Here is a 20026-nt window from a genome sequence, read left to right on the forward strand (position 1 = left end):
CACTATGGAAAACAGTGTGGAGATTTCTTAAAAAACTGGAAATAGAACTGCCATATGACCCAGCAATTCCACTTCTGGGCATACACACCGAGGAAACCAGATCTGAAAGAGACACGTGCACCCCAATGTTCATCGCAGCACTGTTTATAATAGCCAGGACATGGAAGCAGCCTAGATGCCCACCCGCAGATGAATGGATAAGGAAGCTGTGGTACATATACACCATGGAATATTACTCAGCCGTTAAAAAGAATTCATTTGAATCAGTTCTAATGAGATGGACGAAACTGGAGCCCATTATACAGAGTGAAGTAAGCCAGAAAGATAAAGAACATTACAGCATACTAACACATATATACGGAATTTAGAAAGATGGTAACGATAACCCTATATGCAAAACAGAAAAAGAAACACAGAAGCACAGAACAGACTTTTGAAGTCCGTGGGAGAAGGTGAGGGTGGGATGTTTCAAAAGAACAGCATGTATATTATCTATGGTGAAGCAGATCACTAGCCCAGGTGGGATGCATGAGACGAGTGCTCGGGCCTGGTGCACTGGGAGGACCCAGAGGAGTCGGGTGGAGAGGGAGGTGGGAGGGGGGATCGGAATGGGGAATACGTGTAACTCTATGGCTGATTCGTGTCAATGTATGACAAAACCCACTGAAATGTTGTGAAGTAACTGGCCTCCAACTAATAAAATAAAATTTAAAAAAAAAAAAAAAGAAACAAAGGACATAACATAATTTTTAAAAAATGGTCAATTTACCGAAAGATACAACTAAAAATATATGTGCAGAGCACTGAAATAAATTAGGGAAACACTGACAGAATCGAAGGAAGAAACAGACTGTAAAAATTATAGCAGGACATTTTAGTATCTCACTTTCAATAGTATATCTATCTACCTGACAAAATCATTTAGGAGACAAAGGACTTGAACACCATAATAGACCAAATGGACCTAACAATCAAATAAAACATGCTGCACAAAACAACAGCAGAACCTGCGTTTCCTCAATTGCACATGAGACATTTTCCAGGAAAGAGCACATGCCATGCCACAAAACAATTTTAGCCAAATTTCAGAAGATGGTGAGCATACTGTGTCCTTCCCAACTGCAATAGAATGAAATAAAAAATCACAGTCAAAAGGAAAACTGAATAACCACTATGGAAATTAAACAACATAGTCTGAACAACCAATGGGTCAAAGAAGAAATCAGAAAAAAACAAAAAAATTACAGAATACCTTGAAAGAAACAACTATGAAACATAACATACCAAAATGTATGGGACACAGCGGAAGCATGGGAAGTTCACAGTGGTAAACACCCACATTAAAGAAGAGAAAAGACCTCAAATCAACAACCTAATTTTAGACCTCAAGTAACCAAAAAACAAACTAATTCAAATTTAGAAGGCAACAATGAAGATTACAGAGAAATGAAATAGAGCACAGAGGGAAGAGAAAAACTAACCAACGACAGTTGTTTGGGGGGAATTTCGAGAAAATCATCAAATCATTTGCTAAACCAGGAAAAAACTCAAATTTTCAAAATCAGAAATAAAAGAAGATAAGTTGTAATGATGCCACAAAGACAGAAAATATAAGAGACCACTAACAACAAGATACACCAATGAGCTGAATAACCTTAAAAAAATGAGTATATATTTCTACAAAAGTCCAGGAGAAGATAGTTTCACTGGAGAATTCTACCGAAGATTTAAAGAAGAATTAACAACAATCCTTCTCAAACTCATCCTGAAAAATGAAGAGAAGGCTACCCTTCCAAACTTACCTATAAGGCCAGCATAATCCTGATGCCAAAATGAAAGACATATGAGACAAGAAAAACACACACCAATAACCCTGATGAATATGGGTGCAAAAATCAATAAATTACTAGGAAGCAAAATCTGACAACACTTTCAAGTTATACACCATCACCAGGTGGGATTTATTCCTGGAATGTTAAGGATGTTTCATCATATGAAAATCGATCAATATCATATACCAAACTGCCAAAATGAAGGACAAAAATAACATGGCCATCTCAACTGATGCAGAAAAAGCATTTGACAAATACCCTTTCATAACAAAAAGTCAAACCGGACACAAAAGGAAAATTATCCCAACATAATAAAGGCCATATAAAAAGTCCACAGTCACTATCATGCCCAATGGTGAAAAACTGACAGCTTTCCTTCTAAGATCACGAACAAGGCAACGATGCCTACTCTCCTTTCAACACAGGATTCCTGGCAATCCTAGTCAGTGCATTCAGGTAAATAAAACCAATGAAAGTATACAAATAGGAAAGGAAGAAACAAAATCATCTCTGCCCAGAGGAAATCATAAAGATTACATGCACACAAACTGTTAAAACTAATAAATGAATTTGGTAAAGTTGCAGGATGCAAAAATCAGTTTTGTTTCTATGAACTAACAATGAACAACTTGAAAAGGAAATTAAGAGAATATTCCCCTCCATATCAGCATAAAAAATAAAATTCTTATGGACAGACTTATTGAAGGAGGCAAAAAGACTAGTACACTGAAAATGACAATACACTGGCTGAAAGAAACTAAAGACACAAACAAATGGAAAGATAACCCACGTTCATTGACTGCAAAACTGAAGTGCTGTTACAATGTCCATACTACCCAAAGAAATCTAAAGATTCAATTCAATCCCTATCAAAATCCCAATGACATTTTCTCAGAAATAGGAAAAAATAATCCTAAAATTCATATGGAATCTCAAAGGATGCCAAATAGCAAAAATAATCTTAAGAGAAAAAACAATGCCAGAGGCTTCACAATTCCTGATTTTAAAACATCTTTACAAAGCTACAGTAACCACAACAGCATGGTACTGGTATAAAGACAAGACATGCAGACCAATGGGACAGAACAGAGAATCCAGAAATAAACCCTTAGAACATAACAGTCAAATCATCTTCAACAAAGGTACCAAAGGTACACAATGTGGAAAGAACAGTCTCTTCAAGTGGTGCTGGGAAAACTGAATATCCCCACACAAAGAATGAAGCTGGACCCTTAGTTTATACAATACAATATAAAAGTTTACGCAAAATGGATCAACCTAAATATACAAGCTGAAACTACCAAACTCCTAGAAGAAAACATAAGGAAACAGTTTCAGGACATGAGATTTGGACAATGAATTCTTTGATATGACACCAAAAGCACAGGCAACAAAAGCAAAAATAGACAAATGGGGCTATATCAAACTTAAAACTGTGTATCAAATTTATGTAACCTTGCTAAGAAATGTAGGTCTTTGGAATTTACTGACTATGGGCTTTCAGGACACTATTTCCTGACTTCCTTTCTCTCTGGCTATTCTTCAGATACTTCCCTTCCTAATCTAGAAATGCTTATACTCCCCAGGGACGAGTCATTAGATATTTCTCTTTGGACACTTTCATCTTTCAAGGCTTTAGCAATACCTGATGACTTCCAAATGTCTTCTTCAGTATATTTCAAACTCTGCCTGAGAAAATAGAACTATTATTTCAGGTCTTATGGCTATTTTTTATGGGCTCTATCGTCAGGGAACTGTTTAAGGGGTGGGGGGCAGGGGGGAACCCCGAAGATTTTTAACATCACAGGGACTCAGGAGGCATGGCAATATAAAAAGAGGCAACTTGGCCAAGATGAACTGCAAAGAATGACTGGGGAACAGATGACACTGAGGGTGGGAAGACTGTTTCAGATGAGAGAGAAATGAGTGCGTGAAGGCAGAAGACCACTGGATGCAGTTCAGTGGCACACAGGTCAAGCGAGGGCTCAAAGACTAAGCGAAGGCAGGGACAGGCAGATTACAGGAGGGTTTCTAAGACACGATAAGGAATGCAGAGTTTAGCCAGCAGAGAAGTAATCTCACAAAGGTCAGGAACTTTCTTCCCATAAAAATGCATATATACTTACTCTGGCAAGAAGTTTCAGAATATTCACACACTTTTCATAAACCACTAGATAAGAACATTTGCAGCAGGAGTCATTAAAGGGTTTTAAGTAAGTCAATGACTAAGTCAAATCTGCCTTTATGATAAATTCCATGTTTTAAACTAGGACCAAAATTGGCAAAACTGGAGGCACGCAATCTAGTTAGGTAATGACTACTATTAGAGACCAGACAAAGAGTGAAGAAGTAGCAGGAAAGAAGAGGAAACTGATGCAAGAAACATCAATAACAATAAAAATTCATTAAGATAGTGAGTGGGTTTTGCACATTATGGCCTTTAATCCTCACAAAGTATTCTAGGAGAAGGACTGTAAACTATTCTAACATTTCTTAAAATCTTTAAAGGACATGTACAACATAATAAATAAAACACAAATTTGCACTGACCCTAAAAACTGCTTCGCTGGAGTACTTCAACAAAATAGCAGGGTTGTGTGCTCACTATGCCTTCTGAGAAGACTCCGTCAGAGGCATTCATCCCTAGCATGAACCAGTAGCATGTTTCCTTCTATTTAAAGACTCAGCTTAGTATCATTTCAGGATCATGACTGCTGCTCCCACAGTAACCTGTACCTATTTTCAGTACACTTTATAATAAGTGCCTATTAATTACATGGTAAGCTCCCTGAGACACATGATCTGACCATTTATCTACAGTTACATTCCCAGAACCTAGCAAATTTCAGAACCTCAGTAAGGATTCTTCATTTTCTCTCCTGATACTGTCTAGAAAGCAGTGTCAATTAACTATTTTTTTCTAGTACTTAACCACAAAGGCAAACAGGTATCAGGATACCTCCCAGTTCCTTAGGAGTATCAGAGGCACACAAAAGTATATGCAAAGGCTCTATCTGGAGAACAAGAACATGGTATCAGAACCCATAGGAGAGAATCCTGAAAACAGAAGAGCTATCTTTATTTTGTATCTTTTACTTCAGAATGTATTTCAAGACATTATTTAATCCAAAAATGTTTTTATACACATATATTTAATTTGGAGTTGTATATAAACATTTTCTTCCACTCCACAGACAAAAGAGCACCTAAGCTACATCTCAGCTTCTGATTTCTGGTTCCACAAGCTAGAAAGTAATTACTCCAGTCCAGTAACAAATAAAAAGATGAAGAGACGAAAGGACTCCACAACTCTTCTTGGATCCCTAAACGAGGAAGGCACATAAGGCCAAATGTGTCTGACACTGAGAGACAGGTACATACAGGGAGTCATAGTTTACTGAAGCAGAGACCCACAAGCAGGAACCTGTGACAGGACAGAAAAACCTTAACTGTAATGACAAACTCCCAGAGGCTCGGCCTTGAGAAAATCTGGAGTTAAACACTCCAGGGGGAGGGGCCAGTCATAAGGGAGCCCCCAGAGTTTTTATGAGAATTACCCCAAGGAGCTTGAGCAGGTTCTCAGAGCCAGCACTGAGAAAACTCCTCTCACGCTTCTAGCAGGGGGGCAGAGAAAGGAACCATTTTGAGATATACCAGTGCCCTCTCTTCTTACCAAGGCCTGTCCTCAGGCAAAAATACTTTACCCTGATGAGATATTATCAAATGCTTCCTTTCGGCTTATGCCTTACTATCACATTGAGTGAGTAAGTGAGTGAAGTCGCTCAGTTGTGTCCGACTCTTTGTGACCCCATGGACTGCAGCCCACCAGGCTCTGCCATCCATGAATTTTCTAGGCAAGAGTACTGGAGTGGGTTGCCCTTTCCTTCTCCAGGGGATCTTCCCGACCCAGGGATCGAACACGGGTCTCCCACATCATGGGCAGACACTTTACCATCTGAGCCACCAGGGAATCCCATACTGACGGCCTATTACAGCAATTCCTTTTACTTGGGAAATCATGTCCAGCTATCAAGAAAAAATTACAAAGCATACTGAAAGGCAAAAAACACTATTTGCAACCACAGAGCAAGCGTTAAGAATTAGAAATGGCAGAGATGTTGGAATTAGCATACCAGGAATTTAAACCAACGAAGAGCTAGTTAATATACAATTTACTAAGCTTTAATGAATGGAGAAGGAAATGGCAACTCACTCCAGTACACTTATCTAGAAAATTTCATGGATGGAGGAGCCTGGTGGGCTACAGTCCATGGGGTCGCAGAGTCGGACCCAACTGGAGCGACTTCACTCACTCACTCACTCAGTGAATAATGCAGGGCTTCTCTGGTGGCTCAGACAGTAAAGAATCTGCCTGCAATGCAGAATACCCAGCTTCAATCCCTGAGTAGGGAAGATCCCCTAGAAAAGGGAACGGCAATCCACTGCAGTGTTTTTGCCTGGAGAATTTCATGGACAGGAGCCTGGCGGGCTACAATTCATGGGAGTTGCGAAGAATCAGACACAACTGAGTGAATCACTAACACACAAGTTGGATTATCGAAGGACTGCAGGCTTGGTAATTCACCATATCAATAGACTAAAAAGGAAAAACCATATGATCTTTTCAATGAATAAAGTAGACAGCATGTAAATGTAAGCAGAGATGGATATCCTAAGAAAGAACCAAAACAAACAAACCTAGAGATCAAAAACACTGTAACAGAATTTTTAAATGTCTTTTGAGTGCTTAATAGTAGACTGGAAACAACTAAGAAAAGAATCTCTGAACTTAGATATTATCAATAGAATATTCAAAAATTAAATAGCAAGGAGAACAAAGACTAACAACTCTGGGACACTATAAAAAGTGTAACACACACAATGGGAATACTAGAAAAAGAAGAAAGGACCATCAGAAATATCTGAAACAATCACTGAGAATGTCCCTAAATTAGTATCAGACACCAAGCTGTAGATCCAGGAAGCTCAAAAAACACCAACCAGGAAAAATGCCCACTCTAAAACCCTACACTTAGGGATATCATTTTCAAACTACAGATAATCAAAGATAAAGAAAAAAAATCTGAAAGAAGTCAGAGGAGGAAAATTCCTCACCTACAAAATATCAAAAATAGGAATTATATCTGACTTCTCCTCAGAAACCATGAAAGGAAAGTGAAATGAAATATATTAAGTACTAAGGGGGATGGGGAGAATGGAGAAAGAAAAAAATACCAACCTAGAATTCTATACTCAGTGAAATTCTTCAAGAGTGAGGCAGAAATAAAGACTCAGACAAATAAAACTTGAGGGAATTTGTTGTCAGCACACCTGCCTTGCGAGAATGTTAGAAGAAATTCTCTAAAGAGAAGGAAAATGATACAGATTGGAACCTCAAATTTACATAAAGAAGGACAAGCACTGATAAATAAGTGAAAAGTAAAAGAAAACCTTTTATTTTTCTTAATCTTAACTAATCTAAGACATACAAGTTGTTTAAAATAATATCAACTATGTATTTGGTTTATGAATACTTCTGTGTGTACATATGTGTGTGTGCATCTCCTCATGTATTTATATATGTTGTTGTTGTTGTTTAGTCATGAAGTTGGATCTGACCCTTTTGCAACCCCATGGACTGAAGTACAGCAGAATCCTCTGTCCATGGGATTTCCCAGGCAAGAATACTGGAAGGGGTTGCCATTTCCTTCTCTAGGGCATCTTCCTGACTAAGGGATAGAACCTATGTCTTCTGCACTGAAAGGTGGATTCTTTACCACTGATCGTCAGAGTGGATCAAAAAACAAGACCCAATTATACATTATCTGTACTTTATAAAAGACACATATAAATTAAAGAGGAAAAATATATACCATGCTAACAATAATCTAAAGAAAGCAAGAGTAGCTATATTAATTTCAAATGAAAACAAAAATAAACAAATGGGACCTAATTAAAAGTTTTGGCACAGCAAAGGAAATCACAAACAAGATGAAAAGACAACCTTCAGAACGGGAGAAAATAAGTGCAAATGAAATAACTGACGAAGGATTAATCTCCAAAATATACAAGCAGTTCAAGTAGCTCAATAGCAGAAAAACAAATAACCCAATCAAAAAATGCACAGAAAATCTAAACAGACACTTCTCCAAACAAGGTGAACAGCCAGCCAATAAACACATGAAAAAATGCTCAACACCACTCATTATTTAGAGTAACGCAAATCAAAACTACAAGGAGGTATCACCTCACAGCGGTCGGAATGACCATCTTCAAAAAATAATCAGTCAATGCTGGAGAGGTTGTGGAGAAACGGGAACTCTCTTGCACAATTGGTAGGAATGTAGATTGATACAGCTACTATGAAGAATAGGATTTCTTAATAAACTAGGAATAAAATTACCATATGATTTAGCAATCCCACTAGTGCACACATACCCTGAGAAAATCATAATTAAAAAAGATACATGTGCACCAATGTTCATTCCAACAGTATTTATAATAGGTAGTACATGGAAGAAATCTAGATGTCCATCAACAGATGAATGGATAAAGAAGTAGTGGTACATATACAATAGAATATTACTCAAATATAAAAAGGAACAAATTGCAGTCAGTTATAGTGAGGTGGGTGAACCTTGAATCTGTTATACAGAGTAAAGTCATTAAGAGAAAAACAAATATATATTAAAGCATATATACGGAATCTAGAGATCTGTTATTAATGAACCTATTTGCAGGGCAGGAATGGAGATGCAGCTCTGTGGATACAACAGGGGGGAAAGGGTGGGACAAACTGAAAGAGCAGCACTGAAACATATATATGACCATATGTAAAAGAAAGCTAGTGGAAAGCTGGTGCCTAACAGTGAGCTCAACTCCGCGCTGCTCTGTGACAACTCAGAGGGGTGGGATGGGGTGGGGCTGGGGAGGTTCAAGAGGGCAGGGACTCACATATACTCATGGCTGATTCACCTTGTATGGCAGAAACCAACACAGCAATGTAAAGCAATTATCCTCCAGTTAAAAATAAAACAAAGTACGTTATCAGGGCTAAAAGGGGGCATTACACAAGGAGAAATGGGTCAGTTCTCCAAGATAATATCGCAATCCTTAATGTGTACGCATCGAACAACAGCATCAAATAACTTCAGGCAAAAAGTGATAGAACTACAAGGAAAACTAGAGCAATCCACTACTATAGTCAGAGACTTCAATACCTCTCTATCAGGAATGGGCAGATGGAGCAGGCAGAAAATCATTAAGGACACAGTTGGACTCAAGAGCACCATCAATCAACTGGATACAACTGACATCTCTGGACTATTTCATCCAACAACAGCAGATTACGTTCTTCTCAAACTCACATGGAACAGATGACAGTCTGGGCCAAAAAACACACCGTAACACATTTAAAGAACATTAGACTTCCATGTTGGTATTAAATGAGCCAGACAACAGAGAAATCAATATGAAACCAGTCAAATGACATTAAATCCCATAAAGATAAATACAGCATGGGAAAAGGAATAGGGAAGACAGGATATGACCACTCTGAAAAAAGTTGGTCAAGGAAGGTCTCTCTGATAAGGATCATTTGAGAGCTCTAAGCAAATGAGAAAGGAAGCCATGTGGTTATCAGAGAGAACAGGCACACATCACAGAAAACAGGCACACATCTTAAGAACACCAAATCACTAAGGGCAAGAGCATAAATTAAAGCAAGTGAGGATAAAAATGGGCAAAAGAAAATACAAAGGTCACAAAAGTGAAAGGAAGCACATAGAGCCTTGTAGACTCTTGGACTTTACCCTGAGAGAAAAACCTTTGAAAGGTTTTGAGCGTAAGTAACAGGGTTTAAAAACTTCTATTTTTGATCCAATAACAATTCGCTATTTCCATTTACATTATAGTTGATGTACTTACTATGTGCTGAGTTGCTCAGTCATGTCCGACTCATTGTGACCTCATGGACTGTAGCCCGCTAGGGTCTTCTGTCCATGGGGATTCTCCAGGCAAGAATACTGGAGTGGGTTGTCATGCCCTCCCCCAGGGGAACTTCCCAACCCAGGTCTCCTGTATTACAGGCAGACTCTTTACTGTCTGAGCCAGCAGGGAAGCCCAAGAATAGAGTGGGCAGCCAATCCCTTTTCCAGGGGAACTTCCTGCCCCAGGAAATCAAACCAGGGTCTCCTGCATTGCAGGTGGATTCTTTACCAGCTGAGCTACCAGGGGAGCCCTATGAAGTTCTTATCTATAGAGAATAGATAATTATTGCCTAAGGACTATGGCCTGAGGACTAAGACCTTGGTCATGACAACATTTAGAAAAAAAATAGGATTTCCAAATACTGAACCATAAATCACTTGATACACTTACCCTTGGTTCCCTTTACAGTCTTAATTATATACCTAAAAACACAGCTGAAGTGTTAGAGATAACGTTGTGGAGTAACTACCAAAGACAAGAAATCTGAAGTTACCAGAATTGCTTTGAAATCATTAAGAAAATCAAAGAGTCTAAATTAGTATATGAAAAAAGACTACTACATGGTGTGTATGAATTTAAACAAAATCCAAGTATATTATATGATTGAATAAAAAGACCTGGGTTATTGTGTCAGCTCTATTTCGAGGCTAAACTATAAATTAGCATGCAGCTGTTAAAAACTTTGTTTTTCTGTGCTCTAGGAAATGGGTGACACTAAGAATTTCTAAAAACACACATATTCTTTAATTTTATATAATTATTTAAAATGTACTCAAGGTGTTCCCTAAAGGGTATCAAATGCAAATATATCTCAAAGTGGTAAAAAAAAAAAAAAAATCATATTTTAATAAATATGAGATGTTGCCATTAATAAAATACACTAGTTAATTCTTAGATAGAAACAAGAATGCTTCATCACCTCTTTTGTAAATCAAGACCCGCAAGCTTAAGGCAGAAGAAGACGTACTACACCACTGGCTAGTTACGGTTTGCACAGCCACAGGAATCTGAGAAGCTGCGGCAGACATGAAAACTTAGAGCTACAGTCTCACAGTTATGGCCAGAAGCTTAGAAATCTTTGTCCAAACACCGTGGTAGATCTAATTTCCAGTTACTCCACCTTACAATGGGCAACAGCATGGTACCTTGCTAAACTCAACCAGAACTTAACAGCAGAGTCTCACCTGAAACTTCACAATAAACATCCTATTACACCTCACATTCTTGCCATGCTACAAAACACAAGCCTCATCTTTCCTTTTCATTCTTTACTCTTGATGCATCCATCTAACCTATTCCATCAAGATCTCCAGACATACATTCATGATATCTTCAATTGCTTTATGTTTTCTCAATCTCTTAGCTTTCACTGAAACCTAACGCCCCCAAATGCATTTCTTATAATTCTTTTAAATGAGGTTTCCAAAGACAACTCAAATATCCTTCTTATTCATTGTTATTAAAAATAATGCCCATCCCCTGTTTAAAAAAAAAAAAAGCACAATACAAACACAACTTATACTTAGAAACTTTCTGGTAAATTGCATCCATATACTAAAGCCTCTATTTTGCCCCATTTATATCACTGGCATTGTGACTTCAATGCTTATGCATGATCTATCCCAACCCTCAAGCTCCCAAAATACTTGACTTTCTTAACTTGAGGGTCCCTCATCTCCTCTCAGTTTCAGCCAATCACTACCTGAGGCTCTGATCATCATCATCTATGCTTGTAACAGTTTCACTTAAACTATCTTTTTGACCCATCAGGCGTTTTATAACCAACCCAACATCTCCATCTGGCACCACAACCTTTCCAACGGTGGCCATCACCAATGACATGTAAATTCAACTACTCCAATGTTAACACTCTACACACATGCCACTCCCATCTGCTCTAACAGTCAGTGGTGAAACACCATGCATCTTCTAGCTATTACAGAAAAGTCGTCAAGCTGCAAGTATGGATAAGTTCATCTCAGCTGGGTACTCTGTTAGCACGAGACTCTCAATATCTGATCCACTTCACCCATTTTCCCCAAGAACTTTCCAAGTTTTCAGTCTTTTCAAATCCCCTAACCAAACTCTAAGTTCCACAAAAACTACTTTAAAATGTTTCTTAAAAAGTTACATGGTCAAAAAACTATAAAGAAATATACCCTCACTCCTATGAGGATGGCTTACAGTGAAGGAAAAAAAAAAACCCCAAGTAATTACAAACGTTGAAAATGTATGGAATTATAACCTTTGTGCATTATGTAGTCAAAATGTTAAAGTGGTACAGCCACTCTAGAAAACAGTATGAAGGTTTCTTGCACAAAAAATTAAAAACATGACTATCATATAATCCAGCAATCTGACTTCTGGGCATATACCCAAAGAAATAAAAGCAGGGTCTCGGAAAGGTATTCGTATATTGCAGCATTATTTGCAATAGCTAAAACAAAAGCAACCAATGTCCATCAGCAGATAAATGGATAAACAAAATGTTACATACATACAACAGATTATTCAGTTCCTAAAAGGGAGGAAAATTCTGACATACATTACAACATGAATGAACCTTGATATCATGCAATGTAAGTAAAGTAAGCCCATCACAAAAAGACAAATACTGTGGGCACTCAGAGTATATGAGGTATTGTTGTCCAAACCAAAGTAGAATGGTGATTGCCAGGGCCTGGGGAGAAGAGTGGAATGGGGAGTGATTTTTTTAAACTGACAATAGTTTCAGTTTTGCAAGATGAAGAGAGTTACAGAGATGATGGTGGCAATCACTGCACAACAATATAGATGTAACTAATTACCACTAAATTGAACATTTTGTAGTGTGTATTTTACCACACACAAAAATTTTAAGTTACATCGACACATATGTTTGAAAAATACATTTTATAATTCCTTCTTGGAGATGCACAATGTATATCATTTTAAAGGATTTTTCACAATTTTCAGGAAAGAAATCTGCTGTTTAAGTCTGTATGTCCCAAGCTCAATCAACAATGAAACCACTTCTTCCAGAAGCACACAGTGGTGTAGCTGACCTAATTTACTAAGAAAATTGACAGTTTAGGCACAATGGCTTTGACTTCCCCATTCTTAACTACCAATACATTTAATATCACATATTCATCCTTACCTTCCTCTTCTAGTTTCATAAGGGTCTTTGCTCTTATTCAAGAGAAATCCCTATACCTATATTCTTCATTCCAACCCTTACTACTTTAAAGCCCTGATTCAATAATCACCATCTCTAGTTATTTTAAACTTTTAAATTTCTTATATTATCACAACTAATCACTGAAGCCTTACCTACTTCACTTTCTAAAGACTTTTCTTTAAACCAGAAAACTTTATCTTGAATTTCTAATATACTACTGCCTTTATTTAGGCTTTCACTGACTAAAACTTGGTCATCCTACCATATGATTTATCTTCAATCCTGTTTCCTTGCCAGCAAAGTTACTAAAAATATATATATCTAAGAAGGTTACCCTACTTAGCAAATTCTTTACTGATTCCCAAATACCTACAAGAGACAGCCAAGGCCGTTCACATAGCATGCAAGCACCTAGTCCTTTTTATCCAGTCTCATCTCCTTTAGTTTCCCACCTTTCAGTTTATAATTTAAAAATCCTCAACTGCCTACTGTTTCCTACATTTACTATGCGGCTCTGTAAGTGCTCGTGCTTCTGCCTAGAATGTGCTAGCTAACTCCCAGTCACTCTTCAAGACTTAACTTAGCCTTCCCTGATCACCCCTGTTTTCTGCCATGTGGATTAGGTCCCTATTGCATCAAGGTACCTGAGTACACTGGTACTTCTTTACGTTCATGTTCCATCCTGGGATCCTTCTACCACCATGAATGAAATGATGTGCTTCCGGGTCTTTCACACTGAACAGACTAAAACTTCTAGAGGAGCAAAAATATGTAAGAATCCAGGGGTATGCAATTATCTGTGTAGAAGTAGAAATCTAGTAATATGTTACCACGATTTAGAGGTATTTATTTGGTAGGGAAAATCAGACAAGTGTATTCCTATCTTCCAATTTACTTTCTAAAGCATTACTCCCTTTTACTGGAAATTGTTTTCAAAAAACGTGATACCATTTAAAGCAATCTAGAGCAACTTAAGACACTACAGCCTCAACCAAGTTACACTTACATTCGGCTAGCTTCAATGTCGTCAGATTGAGGTTCTCCTGATGATCTGTAAAATGCAATTGAGAAAAGTTAAGCAAAATATACCATATTCAGAAAAGGAGCAAACATTTTATTTTGGAAGACAAATTTGAAAACAAGATTTAATGGGTTAACAATTTTAAAAGTTCAACATGAGAAAAAAGTGATCAGATCAGATTGCCATATAACACATTTATCGTAAGGGCTAGACTAATAAAAATTCAGTTCATTTTCTTAAGGAAAGGAAACTAAACACTATTTAGATGTACAAACCAATGTAACAAATCATAATTATTTACAAAGTCAAATATTTATAATAAAAACACACAACTATGAAGCCATCTACAGCCAAGTATCAGTTATTCACAATACCAAAGGTATTCACTGGTATTCGTGGTCCCAAACTTTAGATAAAGTATCAGCAAACTACTGCCTGGGATGACTAAGGCCTGGGTCAGCCGCCTGTTTTTGTAAACTTGTTCTGGGACAGAGGCATGCTCATTCATTTATATACTGTCTACGGCTACTTTTACACTATAAGAGCAGAGCTGAGAAACTTACAGACAGGTGGCCCACAAAGCCTAAAGTATTTATTACCTGTCCCTTTAAAAAAGTCTGCCAATCTCTGCTGTAGATAATACAAATTTAAACCTAACAGCCTCATAAATTTTGAGACACTAAAGTCTGATTTACCATTCTGATCATGATTACTTTATTTCAACAAAAGTAGCTGTTCCTGAAAATACACTGGCAGCATGTATACCTGTCAACTGTATTCTAGGGTATTAAAAATCTTGCTGTGGATAACTATGAATTGACTTCAGTTATAAACAGCTGCCAGTTTTCTTCTACTTTTTCAATATACTGCTACTATTTTAAGTAGAAATATTCAAAATTCTAAGACAGTAAGAAGTCTTTTATTTTCATTCTGGGGCATGAACCAATGCTGCCTACCCCACCCAACATGTTAAAAAAAAAACAAATTCCTATTACTCTATTCACTTTTATAACTAGCATCAGTCAACATATATTAAGGTGAATCAACATAATACTGATTTCTAACACTTTCAACTCACAGAATAGGTAAAACATTTTTTAGAGGTCAAAAGCTAAATTTTCAAACTGATATTGCAAGGACTTGATTTGTAAATTTATCACTGACTTGAGACTTCAAATTCCAAACAACTTTTAATAAAAGAATCTTAAACTTGGAGCCACCAGAAAAGAAAAAGTGTTTCCCATATATCTCAGTTTTAAAAAACTCACTTCTTTATCACTTTCAAAATTATCCCTCATTGCAGGGGTCCAAGGAAAAGAATGCAAAAAAATGTAAGAGTCCAGCAGCTCAAGTATTTATTTTAGATCTTCTCTGCAGTATATTCACATTTTCAATTTTGCACAAAATGATATTAGAACTAAAACCTGGGGCATGCTGGAGGTGGCAGTGACTTGGCAGTGACACAGATCCAAAAATTTCACTCCACCCTCTCCCCCAGGGAGCAAGCAAATCACCTTTGTGACACACCTGGTTTCCAGCAGCCTTGTGGGTAAGTACCCCAAGATTGCTTCCAAACGTGTATCTCTCAGACAGAAGAGCTAAAAAGTGATGATAACCCCATGTACCAGCTGACTCATTTTTGAAAGTGCGACCCTCCAGCATCAGATGTCATACTGTAAGGAGGCAGAGCAGGCTTGCAAAACAAAAAATAAACCTGCTGGCTCTAAGGGAAGAGAGGCAGATTAGAAGCTTTTAAACACGTAGGCGGCAAAATTTTCAAAATTAACAGGGAAAGAGAGGGGGGAAAAATGAAGACACATTGACAGGGAAATTAAACTACTGCAAAAAGGTAAGACGCAAGCAAGAAGAAAAACAAATCCAAGTCTCAGAAGTACAATTTGTAACTGTAAAGTTTTGAGATTCTGAAATGGAACAGAGATTAAATACATCAAATGGTATCTACATTCTAATTTTCAAAGTCTGTTCCCTAAACAAGAGACTATGTAAACATAAGCATCATTTAATATTAACATATATTAATGTAACTACCAAAACCATTTTAAAGTCAAACCAAGTAATTTAAATCAATTCAAGAAGAAAAAAAGAATAATAAAAATTGAAGATTACCTTAAAACAATCTACCCTAAGACTCTTAAACACAGTGCATTTGTTTTTCACTCAAAACAGAAACTGTTTTTTAATCAAGGAAAAGGTTATGAATATACACTGAACTACAAGAAGCACTTTTTATCTTATAGTGAGTAATAAGTAATAGTATCTGCCTGTATAAATTTCTGGTCATTCTGCTTACTGTATTCTGTCTGTAATATTCTAAATAGTTTACCAAAGAGTATCCTAAAGTTAGGATCCAAACAGTCAAAATTATAAAGATTATATAAGCTCCGGGGGGAGAACAGATACATGTATGTTCTTTTGCTGTTCACCTGGAACTACCACCACGTTGTTAACTGGCTACACCCAAACACAAAGTAAGTTTAAAGTCTGGGGAGAAAAATTCCAAAACTCCAAAAAATAAATGAATAAATAAAATACCTAAGATCTAACAATAGCTTCCAAGCTTTAATTTAGCCCCTGAAGAGTCTTTATTCTTTACTGTCAAATGCTGGGAAGTAAGGATCTGGTTGTTCAGCTGCTCAGTCGTGTCCAACTCTTTGCAACCCCATGGACTGCATGCAGCGTACCAGGTTTCCCTGTCCATCATCTCCTGGAGTTTGCTCAAGCTCATATCCATTGAGTCAGTTGTAATTTTACCAAAATGAGGACATGACACAAATGAAAGAAACCCAGAAAGTACTGACTTAGATTAACCTAAAGCTTGTCAGAAAAACAAATCACAAGAAAGATTTTTATGAGGTGCAGCTTCTCTGGACTGCAAGCCCCTCCTTTAACTTCCACTGTAACTCTCTTGGACAGAACACTATACCACTGTTATTAAAACTCTCAACACATGAAAAGCATACTTTAAAATGTATATTAAGACTTTTTTCAGAGTTTTTTTTTTTAAATCTTCATAATAAACATTTAAAAACTTGGAATTTTTTAGAAATACTTTCCTATTTATTCATACAGACAGGTCTGGGGAAAAGGCACAAAGTATTTTAGGAAGGAGATTAAATGGAGAAGCAGGTCACTATTCGTAGTAGTCAGTATCCCTGCCAACTATACATTTTCTTCCTTTTTTTTTTTTTAACAGCATGTATTTTACAATGGCAGCCTTTTAAAGGCTGTAAAATAACATTCAAAATTACCTTTTACAAGCTGTGGCCATTCGGTGACATCAGGGTGATCACAGCTTTGAGTCACTGATTAAAAACAGGTTGTCACACCAGTCTAGCTGCTAACTTGATCTGAGCGTAGGTTTAATAACTCTAACAAATTAAACAAATCTTTAGTTAGAACACTTTATAAACTCAATTCATTGTTAAAAAAAAATCTTCACAGGTTCGAATTAGGTGCCAATGCAACATTCATCAGAAGAATAATTATAGAAATGCTTTCAAGGACTATTTTCCAGCACTTTTTCCTTAAACTATTTCTTCACTTGAGAAAACATGACAATAATCTTGTACTTTTATGAAGTGTCACAGTTTACAAAAGCACTTTGGTCAACAGTATCTTAAATCTCAAGACAACTTTGGTTCTAACCTATACTGAGTAGGTACGATAGAAAAGAATTTTAAAAAACAGAAAAACGAAGCAGCCTTAGAGTGATTAATTGACTTGCCCAAGATTTTAGTATTAGTGTTGAAGCCAGGACTAGGACTAAAACCTAGGTATATTGACTTCCTAACCAGAATTAGTATTTTGTGATTTTGTTTAGTTTTGCTATAGAGCCTCATGATTTAAATATATGTAAGTAAGCAAAGATTTAAAATATAAATTGAAAATCCACAATTATAATAGTTTAAATGGGACTAACAGTAATAGAGTTTTCCCAGTAGTCAAATGCTTAATGAAATAGTTATACACAAACATACACACACACACATCAAGTCTATTCCTACTTATTCCATAGGGTAAGCTAACATTAGCAAAAACTCCTTGGGTATTTCACAAATATTATATTCTCCTTATCAGTCATAAATCCACTAACATTCAATTTCATGAGAGAGAATGGCAAAACACAAAATCATTTTTTTCTCCCTCAACCTAGTATCTTCTGATCCCCTTACTTGGCCTTAGCTGAACTGTCCTGATTATCACGGTTCACGATTTATCAGGCATCCTAATCACACTGCAATTCTGGCAAAGATACACATCAGGAATATCCCAGAATCAAGAGTTCATGTCCTGCAACTACTTTTTCCTCCTGATGATTTCCCTACCAAACTATATATCCAGGCCAAACCTGAAAAGTCATCTAAGGAAAGATGAGAAAATCAGGAGATAGAAACAAAAGACCCCTGACATTTATAAAATAGGAAGCTATCTGAGAATACTAAAGGATGAACCATCAATGCTTGAACCCGTAACTCTGCAGCCTACGAACTTGGGTTTCAAATTTAGATAAGGGTAAGAGTTGGCCAAAGAATACATAAGTAACTTTTGGGGGCTCCAATACAGACATAGTTCATTTTATTGCACTTCACAAATAATGTGTGTCATCTCTGACAAACTAAAGGTTTGTGGCAGCCTGCCTCTAGCAAGTCTACAGGTGCCATCTTTCCAACAGCATTTGCTCACTTCATGTCTCTGTGTCACATTTTGGTTAATTCTTGCAACGTTTCACATTTTTTCCTCATTATATTTGTCACAATGATTTATGATCAGTAACTTTTGATATTACTATAACAACTTGTTGAAGGCTCAGAAGATGTTTAGCACTTTTTTTATCAACAAAGTATTTTTTAATTAAGGTGTGTACACTATTTTTTAGACATAATGTTACAGCACACTTAACAGACTGTAGCAAGCCTCTGTGAGTGTGACTTTCATAAGTACTGGAAAGCCAGAGACTTCACACGATCAGCTTTATTGGCCATACTGCAGCAGTCTAGAACTGAACCTCAAACACCCTGAGGTATGCCTAAATACAGGGGACTTATAATCCCTGGAAGATGTCAAATTTCCTAGATTTTCCTATCACGTTACAAGCTTCCTAATAACAACTAGAAGATTCTTGAGGTCATTTGGAAAAGAGGTAATGTGCCCCCTGAAACAAATAGTATTTCCTCTGGGGTCTTCTTAAGACTAATAGTGTATGTGGATTTAAAAGATCCAAGTCTAACCTTCTAACCTGTAACACATAAAAACGAAAAAGTCAAAATACCTTTTAATTGATTAACTGAGATGAATTAATTCATTAAAGAGCTACACGTTCTGTGAAAAATACTGAGGCAAGTTTTCTCTTCTAGACTTCCTTTTTCATTGTCCAGTGCTCAACAGAGCAAACAGCTCCCAGAGTCAGTCTGGATACAAGGCTTTGTTTGGTCCCTGACTCAATGGAAAATCTTGGGCAAGTTTCTTAACCTCTCCAAGCCCGTTTCCCAATATATAGAACTAAGGTAACAGTAGTACCTATTTCAGAGGTCTGTCATGAGGATGAACAAACATATATTTTGTCCAAAACAGTGTCTGGCACATAGAAAAAGCCCAATAAATGGAAGCTGTTATTAACTCATAGCCTAACAGCCAAACTCACCCCCTCAATCTTCTTATGCAATTATTTTACCTCTCCTAGCACACTAACCTGTTCTAAATTTCTTTCTGAATCCCACTTGGAGCCCTCACACAGTCTACCTGGCAGCATGGTGATTTAGCACCTAGCAGCATAATCCTTTAAAAATGGCAGTCACCCAAATCTGCTGAATACATCCATCACTATTCTAATCAAGACATTAAGATATTCATGCAATTTTGACTTTCAAAAAAATAAAACAGAAACATACCATATTTCGCCAAACTTCTGAGGAGCTGGTGAATTCTAAAATCAGGCTCTTACAGATTTTTAACCTAAAACATAAAACACCTCACTCAATTCTTTTTACACAGACAACCGAATAG

At 37.0% G+C, this 20026-nt stretch overlaps 1 protein-coding gene across 5 annotated transcripts in view; it reads right to left on the minus strand.

Annotated features, from left to right (window-relative positions):
- UBE3A (ubiquitin protein ligase E3A) overlaps nt 1–20026 on the minus strand; it is a 93011-nt gene that overhangs the window by 42735 nt on the left and 30250 nt on the right. Inside the window, exons 1-4 of one of the 5 annotated variants that reach the window (XM_065906848.1) lie at nt 19912–19975; nt 17272–17391; nt 13988–14032; nt 13626–13734 (exon numbers count right to left, since the gene is read on the minus strand). Coding sequence is in view for 4 of the 5 variants with exons in the window: in XM_065906844.1 (XP_065762916.1) it covers nt 13988–14032; nt 17272–17291 (65 nt within the window). In the remaining variant the exon portion in view is untranslated. Of the gene's footprint in view, nt 1–13625; nt 13735–13987; nt 14033–15529; nt 15726–17271; nt 17392–19911; nt 19976–20026 lie in introns of those variants that run through there. The other 4 variants (XM_065906845.1, XM_065906844.1, XM_065906846.1 and 1 more) reach the window with 4 other exon arrangements.

The sequence above is a fragment of the Muntiacus reevesi genome, chromosome 15 (genome assembly GCF_963930625.1).
Source record: "Muntiacus reevesi chromosome 15, mMunRee1.1, whole genome shotgun sequence".
NCBI lineage: Eukaryota > Metazoa > Chordata > Mammalia > Artiodactyla > Cervidae > Muntiacus > Muntiacus reevesi.